The sequence below is a fragment of the Danio aesculapii genome, chromosome 22 (genome assembly GCF_903798145.1).
Source record: "Danio aesculapii chromosome 22, fDanAes4.1, whole genome shotgun sequence".
Lineage (NCBI taxonomy): Eukaryota > Metazoa > Chordata > Actinopteri > Cypriniformes > Danionidae > Danio > Danio aesculapii.
In genome coordinates, this window is record NC_079456.1 from 6,145,928 (window position 1) to 6,157,150 (window position 11,223).

The 11,223-nt window shown below is 35.3% G+C and overlaps 1 protein-coding gene across 1 annotated transcript; it reads left to right on the top strand.

Moving 5' to 3' along the window:
* Positions 1-6,298: 6,298 nt before the first annotated feature.
* Positions 6,299-8,803, top strand: LOC130216220 (uncharacterized). Its single transcript, XM_056448117.1, has 2 exons — positions 6,299-6,367; positions 7,341-8,803. Exon 2 carries the CDS (start codon positions 7,346-7,348, stop codon positions 8,135-8,137), a length of 792 nt encoding a protein of 263 aa, XP_056304092.1. The 5' UTR covers positions 6,299-6,367; positions 7,341-7,345; the 3' UTR covers positions 8,138-8,803.
* Positions 8,804-11,223: the final 2,420 nt, after the last annotated feature.

The window sequence follows — 11,223 nt, forward strand, 5'->3', positions numbered from 1 at the left end:
CTATGATGATCGCGTCAGCCCCAACGCCCACTCTGTCAAGCGTTGAGGCTGAAGCTCTCTCCCCCGCCGCTTCCGCCTCCTCATGCGCACTTTCAAATAAAAACAATGGACGTTGACGAGAATAAATAAAACTTTTGACGTCTAAACCTACCATTCACAGAAACGGAAACAACTGTAAAATGACCAAATATATTTTTAGCTGTACAGTAACAAAAACGATGCTATATTGATGTGCGCATGCCCAATAATCCTTAATCACTATATGGGTTTACCACTGCAACGAGGCTGTTAAATTGCTACTACAAAAAAAAAAAAAATGGATTATATACATCAGTGCACTTTTTGATGTTAGTCCTATAAAAGTACCCTTCGTCATTCTTTACATTTTATTTTTCATAATTTTACTGTTACGTATTTGCTGCTTGACTCACTCTTCTATTTCCTCAATAAAATCTAAAGCCCAAAAGACGTTATTCAATAATCTGAAAGAAGTGTGAATGCATAGCATATTAAATGAATTCTCCATCCCTTATTATAATTTTCCTACAATACACTATAACCTAAAAGTAATAAACATAAATTCCATTTTACTCTATTGAAACTATAATATGCATATATATATATATATATATATATATATATATATATATATATATATATATATATATATATATATATATATATATATATGTATATATATATGTATATATATATATATATGTATATATATATATATATGTATATATATATATGTATATATATATATGTATATATATATATGTATATATATATATATATATATATACATGTATATATATACATATATAATATATACATATATATATATACATATATATATTAATAATATATATATATATGTATATATATATGTATATATATATATATATAGTATATATATATATATATATATATATGTATATATATATATATATGTATATATATATATATGTATATATATATATATATATATATATATGTATATATATATATGTATATATGTATATATATGTATATATGTATATATAATATATATATATATATGTATATATATATGTATATATGTATATACATACATATATATATATGTATATGTATGTATGTATATATAATATATATATATGTATGTATATATAATATATATATATGTATGTATATATATATATATATATGTATATATATTATGTATATATAATATATAATATGTGTATATATTATATATATATATATATGTATATATTATATATTATATGTATATATATATATATGTATATGTAGATATATATATATATATATATATTATACATATATATATATACATATATATATATATATATATCTATATATATATATATATACATACATATAATACACACACACACACAGAAAACGGAAAGGTTAGTACAAACTAAAGTGTAGTACGGTATTTATTATTAGAGTTTATCAGTTCACTATAGTTAATACTACACTATGCTGTAGAATTCATTATCAAAGAGTTGCAAATATAATAAATACATTATGGTACACTTTACTAAAATATAGTTTAAAAGCACTGTAGTACTTACTACAAATTAGTATTTTTTTAAAAGTCGTCTTGTAGAGAATATTTGCTTTAAATAATTGGGACCGATTCTAAATGTCTATTTAACATCTGCAAGTTAAATAAATAAAAGACTAATCCATTTCCACTTAATGTCCACATGAGGGCAGCAGTTGAGTTGAGTTGTTCTATTGGTCTGATGCACATTGGCTCGCAACAAAATTACATTAAATCAAACTGACGTTTTTCTATTCAATTTTGTACCAGCAAAGCGACAATCTAAAATCTGCCATTGATGAGGCCAGCAGATTGTCTTTAAGAGTTACAGCAAAAACTACCAAAACGTAAAATAAAATACTTGACTTTTTATCTACATGACATGCATAGCTGTACTACAACCTCAAAAGTTCATCATGAGCAATCAGATGATTGTGTCTGAAGAAGTTTAGCTTTATCACTTGTTATCAATCTAAGTTACATTTGACTTCATAAACAACTTTCAAAACTTGGTGCAAGTATTTCCAATTTGCGTAAGCTTTGCATGCTAGTGCTATAGAATACATGAAAAATACTGTTTGGTGCCAAATGCGTCATGACTGAGTATTGGTTCTGTTGTACCGCTTGCATTTTAAGGTCTCAAAAGAATTTATTTTCTCCGCAGTCATGCTCACAGAAGAACCAAGGAGTGGAGGTTCCTCAGGGTTCAGTTCACGGACCAATTCTGTTCTTTGTTTTCACCACATTACTGGGACCCTTCATTCAGAAACATGTGGCTTCACCTGATATGAACAGATGACATCTGAAGGTATCTGCTTTCAGTTTTATTTGATCTGTGGCTCAAGCGAGCAACGCGGCCATGTGTTTTTGGCCCTCTGCAACTAAAGAAGAGGGAAATTTCATGATGTCTGTTTGATCTCACATGTTACACATGAAATAATGACAGAAAGGGAATGTACGCGTGTTGATAGGAACTTTATTAAAAATTGCAGCAAGGTGCCATAACACAAGTTCCATGTACACATTAACAAAATATTACCACACAAGATACAATACATCATTTTTCAGATGCATCTCCCTCCCCGCTGGACTCATTTAATGACCTAATGGCCACCATTTTAAAAGAATTTCTCATTCTATTTGTCCTGCAAATAGGAACTCCAAAATGGCGTCCTGATAACAGCAGCTGAAACACAACAGGTGCATAGAATACCTTGAGCTCTCTAAAACATAAATACGGTAAATTACCATTGGACCAATTTGGTTAAAACCGATGATCTTGCCTGCCACCTTCACCAGGCTGCTTAACTTGTTCTTATTTGACACACTCAGATTATCATACCAAGCTACAATGCAGAAAACAGATTCAATAAATTGTTTATAAAACGGTGTCATCATAGACATACAAACCCGAAACTTCTTTCTTTGTTGAAGTTTTTTATAGACAGCCTGGGAGTTGGGTTGAAATGTCAAGATATTTGTGTGTGTCAAAAATTTGAATGTCCAAACCTTTAATATTTGTTATACTGGGGGTAAGAGAAGCCTTCCTGTAGTCTATCACCTTGTATTTTGTTTTAATTAAGCACATTTAAAATGACTACACTTTTTTTTTTTGCCGTTTTGTTGAGTTGTGTCTCATAATTCAATGATATTTAGCATGAAATGGGGTTAAAAAATTATATATTGAGTTTTTCCATTCAATCCCCATCCAAAATAGAGAATTCCAGAAAATATTCAAGACACAGATGAAAATTAATTTCTTCCATGAGCCACTAAACTGAATCTTATTAAAACACTTTTGCTGTTTTCATTGATCACTCATGTTTCCTGCTTGTTTTTTGTCTAGACATCCACTTAAATGCTTGCTTGAATTATTCCTCAATTATTGGATCCCTCAATTGTAAGTAGCTTTGAATGATGGCAACTGCTAAATCAATAAATGTAAATGTCCCGCAGAGTACTCAAATGAGTTCCTTACAGTTACAGATAAGACCTTAAGTCAAATATAAGTTCCAGTGTTGGTTATAGATAAAGCCGGACTGGCCTGTTGAATATGGTGATAAAGAGATGTGAGGCGACCTCCAGATAGTGAAAGTTCAGGATGTATTTCCATGAATTTCCTCCACAGTCGATTATGTTGGAAAGACATTGTAGTAGCCGACCTCAAGGAAAAAGTGAATGCATGTAAACTATTGTATAAAGAAGTTTTTGAGGAAGACAACCTTACTAACTTACTCAGTGTTTGAACCAGAACCTAAAAGTGATCAGGCGGAGCAAACCATAAGTTGTAGAGATCTGTCTGCTCTGGTTTGGTTCTAGTGAGTTGTTTTCATCCTAGCTTTTAATGTTGACAACACATTGTGGATCATGTTTTATAGTGCTTTTATTGAAAGTGTTGCAACATTTTGTGTGATCTGTTGGTATTAAAATGCTTCTGAGGCCCAGAAGAGGTCACTGGGGAAGGTGGTAACAACAGCCAGTAAGTTGTTGGGAATAAAACTAAAGAGCAACTGTTACTATCAGGTGGCCTATTGTATTCCCAGATGTGTAAGAACTAGGAAAAAATTATATATATATATATATATATATATATATATATATATATATATATATATATATATATATATATATATATATATATATATATATATATATACATACATATACATAAATATACATATACATAAATATACATATACACACACACACACACACACACACCACTCCAGTTCCCTCCCTGATTGTACACACACACACACACACACACGTTTGTTTTGTGAAATGTGGGTACATTACATAGGTTTCCATTCATTTTATGCAGCACAAACCGTATATTGTATTGCCCTCACCCCACCCTACTCCTAAACCCATCCATCACAGGAGACTGTGTACAGCTTTACTCTGATTAAACTCATCCTGTGGGATTTATAAGCATTTTGAGGAATGAGGACGTCACCAATGTCCTCATATTTCACCTCCTTTTGTAATACCTGTGTCATACCTATGTCATTATACAGATTTGTGTCCTGATATGTCACAGAAAACACGTACGTACACACACACACACACACACACCACCCACACATAGATATATATGTATATATATACACATAGTGAAGTCAGAATTATTAGCCCCCTTGTTTTTTTTTTTTTTTCTTTTTTCAATATTTCTCAAATGATGTTTAAACAGAAAAAGAAATGTTCTCAGTATGTCTGATAATATTTTTCTTCTGGAGAAGTCTTATTTGTTTTATTTTGGCTAGAATAAAAGCAGTTTTCCAATTTTTTTAAAACATTTTAAGGTCAATATTATTAGCCCCTTTAAGCTATTTTTTTTTTTTCCGATGGGTCTACAGAACAAAACCACTGTTATACAATAACTTGCCCAATACCTTAACGTGCCTAGTTAACCTACTTAACTAGTAAGCCTTTAAATAGTCACTTTAAGCTGTATAGAAGTGTCTTGAATAATATCTAGTCTAATATTATTTACTGTCATCATGGCAAAGATAAACAAATCAGTTATTAGAAATTAGTTATTAAAATTATTATTACCGTAGTTTTGTACTCATTTTGCTGCTTGTGGGTTAAATTTGGGTGCTCAAGTGACTGAGATGTAAGCGAGAGAATTTTTCAAAATAATAGATTTTTTCAAATAAATGATCGTTCAGACTCAGATAATAAATAAAATGGAAATAATTAATGATTTCTTGTGCGGACTTGTACCATTTGATCCACGGACTGGTACCGGTCTGCGGTCCGGGGGTTGTGGACCACTGCTTTAGTGTGTACTCAACATAAACTAATTAGTTTTTTAGAAAACCTGCAAAATCATTGGGTGCACATGGTCCTCCAGAATGGTTGAGTAGTGTTTGGAAGTGACCTAGCACCCATCAAGGACAAGTATTGGGCCTAGGGATTGCCATGATATTGCAGCCCAAACATCACTGATCCACTTTCATATTTTACTCTGGGCGTGCAACAGTCTGGGTGGTACACCTCTTTGGGGCTTCTCCACACTGTAATTCTCTCAGATGTGAGAAAGATAGTGTAGGTGAACTCATCAGAGAACAAAACATGTTTAACACTGTCCACAGCCCAAGGTTAAAACCAACAATAGCACGAGTGACTAAAGGTTTGGCTATAGCAGCCCAGCCATGTATATCAACCCTGCGGAGCTCCCAATAAACAGTTTTGGTGGAAACAGGAGAGTTGAGCTGTGGCTCTTGATACATCAGAAAAGACTTGCTGTCTTGGTCACAGATGCACCAACAAGACATGCGCCAACAATTCATCCTCTTTTGAACTCTGATATGTCACCCATAATGTTGTGTACAATATTCTAAGCTAAACTGTGCTATTACTCTGCGAATTAAACCTTCACGCTCTGCTTTTACTGGCGGTATGTGAAATTAATGAAGATTGGCCACCAGGCTGCTCACATTTATCCATGAAACCTCCAGCACTAAACTGGCGAGTGTTTCAGTTTCATTGTCCAACTCCTGTAAGTCAGCAAGAGTTACTGAAATAGCTGCGTCCTTGTTCGTTTGCTCAGTGCCTGACATTGAAACAATATCATCTTCTAAAAAAAAGAAGCCGTTAAACATGTAGAGAGTGCATTAACATTTTCAGTAAAGACCATTTGCACATTATCTAGAGGGTACATCGATGATAAGAGGAGACCAGACTCGTAGAACTGAATATAAAGCAGGCCCAATGCAGTCAAACTGATGTGCGCTGGACAAACTCTCTTCAAAACCTGCGTCAAGCCAACTGAGGGTAATCAGACCAAAGATTCAAGAACATATTCACGTAAGTTTGACTTTTTATTGTAAATATTTTCACTGGTTTGACAATTTTCACAAGTAATTGGGACATTTTAAATACTCTTAGTTCTTATACCCCATAACAGATCATCAAAACCAGCCTGATCAAAGGGGCGGCTCTTTTTCCTCAAAATGTGAACTTTTGTGCACTTATTCACCTCATTTTCTATTTAATTATGATGTTTAAATACTCCAATAAGTGGCATTTTAAGCTGGATTAGCTTGTTGTATCCTCCATTTTTGATGTACCAAAAATATTTCCTAAAGATTTATAATAAACAAATATAAAACAAAAGAGCTTCACGGTTTTCTTCTAGCCTTTCTTGAAAATTCATCTAACAACAACAGCCTAATTAGTATAAACAGCACTCGACAGCAGTCTGAGGCACTCGAAAAATGTGGAAAAAAATATTAAAAGGCCTTTACTGACATGGCTATTTCTCAAAACTGCGCCTACACGTTTTGATAAAACTTGACTTCATCAGGGTAATCTGATGTAGCTCGAGTATTAAGGAACAGCCATGTCAATAAAGGCTTTTTATTCTTTTTTTCCACATGTTTTGAGTCCCTTGGACTGATTTTGATGTTTATTCTGATGAAGCAGTCAAAATAAGACAAATGAGTTTATGGGACAAATTCTGGACCTTTGTCATTGAGGGGTGGGTCTTTCGAACCACCTAAACCCCACCCCCACCCCTTATGGGCCTGCATAATATTAGTTATTTCTACTATAGAAGTCAATGCGTACAGGTGTTTAGCTTTCTTCAAAATATCTGTCTTTGTGTTCAACAGAATAAAAAATATAAGTTTAGAACCACTTGAGGGAGATAAATGTTTATTTTAGTGTGAACTGTACCTTTAATTATGAAAAGAGTGCCAAACCAATTTAAGGAAAAACTGTAAATTATGATTTTAATGCTTCCTCTTCCTCTAAACCTCATTTATTCTCCTCTGGACAGAAAGAATGGAGCATCTGCGAGTCTCTCTCTTTCTTCTCCTGCTCTTCTGTTCACCGTGTCTGAGTGAAGGGAAAACTTTCTTTACTCATCTTGGCACGCTGTGCGCTGAAGACTGCAAGCCTGACGGCGGCGAATACAAGTGCAGGAGCACCGATGAAGACGGAAAGAGCCAAAGCATGTACTGTTCACCTCAGCAGAACGTGGACTACTGGGGCAGACAGTGCCGAGCCGACAGCATGTGTGCTAAATATGGAGAAGACTACTGCTGGTGCAGGATTAACATCTTCAGCTGGGGATTCTGTGGGCTGGTGAAGGAGGACCAGACCCTCGGAGATGCTGGAGAAGACCATCACAACACTTCTCCACATCGCAACAGGAGAGACCGAAAAGTGGTGGAGGTCATTAATGACCAAGATATCCACAAAACAATAACTATTTCAGTGGAGGAGGCTGGAAGTGACTTTGCTGCGAGTAATAATAAACTGAGAAAAGAGGCAGCAGACCTGATCAATCACTGGGATAATTCACACCTGGTGAACCAGGCTCAATCTGAACTGATTACATCAGACAGTTTCCGAATTGACATGCAGGGTATGATTAAAGACAATAACAAAAATAAATATTACCACAACCTGCAGGTCCAGATGAATATCAAACGGAGTAAAAAATTCCCAAGCACCACCGTGTCTCAGGTCCTTGTTCAACAAGGTGGCGCCCCGGACCACTACATCCGCGCAGCCTTTTTACGCAGCATGAATGATCAAGTTCGGGTTTTCATTGATGTTGACGACCCTTAAAGCTATTCACAAGTAGAAAACAGAGTATATGCAGAGCTAGTGTTTCTTCCCATGCTAAAAAAAACTTCCGATGAACAGTTAATGGGACTTTTAAAAATTTTATACGGTTTCTTTTATAGCATCGATGTTGAAATGTGATTAAAATACATTCAGTTAAGTAGACTTCAGCGTTTCACTTGATTGTTCAAGTGTAAAACGAGTTGAAAAGTCTTTTACAAACACGCGCGCACTGTTAGGATCAGTAGGCGAGTGCAGAAACACCATTGAAAGTATTTGAGTAAGTGAATGCTCATATTATAAAGACATGGTGTGTGAAAATGTAATTTAAGGCAGTGCTTCTTGTACAATCTCAATATATCGGATATCAATCAGGCAGTGAAGATCATTGATAACAGACCTTAAAACACAATGATTTGTGTAACAGCATACAGTTCACCAGAAGCGCTTGACCCAGATTACTGCAAAATAAGTCCTTCTGCATAACTGTGCATATACTCTGTCACACTTTCTCAGCAAGCACAAATAATGCAAGACAGCTCATGTATTGCAGAGGTTAATTACTGTGTTTTACAGCTGAAGTTTAAAAAAATAATCTCTTACCTGCCGTTCTGCTTTGCTTTGCTGCTGCTTGTACTGCTCTCTCAAATAAAGGTTGATTTCATGCGACCTCGGCTTGTTTTGTCAATGAATCTCCCTCAATCTTTGATAAACCATCCTGATCCATGCACAATTTTTTAAACTGTTCTTAATTATTTAAGTCATCAGATCACGTTTATCTGAAAAAGATTGAAAAGTTTAACAGGGAGACGTTTTTAGACGCACTTGTGTAATTGCAGACTTACTATGTAGAAGATTGACAGCTGTTGCTGCGTTATGCACAAAATATTAACTGTATTTCTGTTTTAGTCATGCAGACAATTGACAATGTTTTGTGAAGGTGCTTTGGAACAATAATTATTGTGTTTTTGTGCATTGACAATGACAGTTTGAAATTATGCATAAAATACAATACATACATTGAATTTTAATTCAATTCAATCATGTTTATTTGTGTCGCACACGGCGAGCCACTGGGCAAACTGGTAACATGCCGTCCACACGGAGGTAAGTGCTCAGCTGGTAGCGTTTAACAGCAGGTAGCTGGTAACACTTTTGTTTTGAACAGACTAAACCCATCATGCTAAATAACTTTAGCTCACATATACAGTTGAAGTCAGAATTATTAGCCCCCTGTTTAGTTTTTCCCCAATTTCTGTTTAACGAAGAGATTTTCTCAACACATTTCTAAACATAATAGCTTTAATAACTCATCTCTAATAACTGATTTATTTTATCTTTGCCATGATGACAGTAAATTATAATTATTTCGATATTTATAATAGATATTTTTCAAGACACTTCTATACAGCTTAGTTGTCTTTTTCCCCCCACGGGGTTGTTTGAGTTGTTTTTTGTTTGTTTACACGTGTAATACACTAAAAATGAATTGTTTTTGCATTATTTCGAGCAAATTCGTTCTTCCAGTTTGAACATTTATTTTTAAGCTGCGTCACGCCGATTAGATCCTTGTGTGTATTCCAGCGTGTAGACTGGATGTCTGTACTGGTGAGCACAGCCTGATGTCTTTGAGCTTTCAACATTAATTCATGAAAAAGACCTCCAAGTCTGTCCAGACCGCCAATCAGTGCACTCTATTGTGTATGAGGTGTACTTCATTAATATGCATGATAGCTTTGAAGACCTGTTTTTACCTGTTACAGTTTTCAGATGGCAGAGAGACGCCATGTTGTGTTGCCAACCGTAATTAAAACAAATGGAAGAAGAATTGTTTGGAGACAAAGTCATCAGTATTGCTTTTATAAATGTGCTGCAATGAAGGTTTTGTTTTCAATTCCCCGCTGTAAGAGCGCAGCTGGACGTGTGGACTACAGTGCTGCGACACATGACAGAAATACGTTTGTAAGAAACTTTTTTACCTGAGAGTTTTTGCATCTGGAAATGGTGAAATCCAGATTCGCCAATCATCTTCATTTAAAATACATGTGGTTCCAGTTGGTGTTGATTGTCTTGTCTCTACAGATTTGGTAAGTGTGGGATCAATGCTCTTTGTTTGTTTATTCAGAGGCAAAGTCAGCAGTACTTTTTCATTTTTTAAAGACACATCTTAGTAATATCACTACAATATGGGCTGAAACATCTGCTGTAAATGCTGCTCCCTGAATGTAAACACCTTAATCAAACTGTAGGATTTTTGCTGCATTTTGTGACAGGATAGTTTATACACACCGACGCTACCTACCGAGTGCATCCAAGTTACAGAGAAATGCAGAGGATTTTTTTTTCTCTCCCATTTGCCGTGTGGTATCAAACATTCCATCAAAACAACACTCTTCCAGCAGTTCCTCGCATCCAATATCTCATTTGTCACGGGGGCATGCATGAGATGTTCCTGAATAAAAGTGAAAGTGCCAAACTGCAGTTAAAGTCGACAAATTAATAATTTGGCAAATAATTTGATTACTGATGTCCATGTAAACAGTCACTGTCTTTCTCCCCTGCGCCTGTGTTTGTTTTGCCTCTGTGAAAATCAGTGCGTGCCCAAACTGAAACTCCTATTTTTATGCAAAACTTTCCCTGTTTCCCTTTACTGACACTCCCCCTTAAACAAAGCTGGACTCGTCCACTTTCCTGAATTTTTTCAAACTAGAGGTGTGAAAACACCTTGCTGAGACAGAGAGGTTTCCTGGCCCTTTAGGGCCTACTTACACTATGCTATCCAAACCGTGCCCAGGCCCCTTTCCCAGATCGTTTGAGAAGTGTGAGTGCTCTGAATCGGGCTTAGGCACGGTTCAGTTGGCCGGCCCTGGCCTGGTTGGAAGAGGTGTGCCAGAGTGCGATTCACTTGGACTTTGGTGCGGTACGCTTGTAGTGTGAGTGCAAAACGTGCCTGAGCCTGAAACTGAAGACGAGACGTGACTTTTAAGGGACACTTTCATATGCATTTATTAATCATTCTTACTGTTCAGTGAATGCAAACTGTCGTAGATTCCTGCAGCACGAGGACTTTATGATTGTTTATGAGCGTC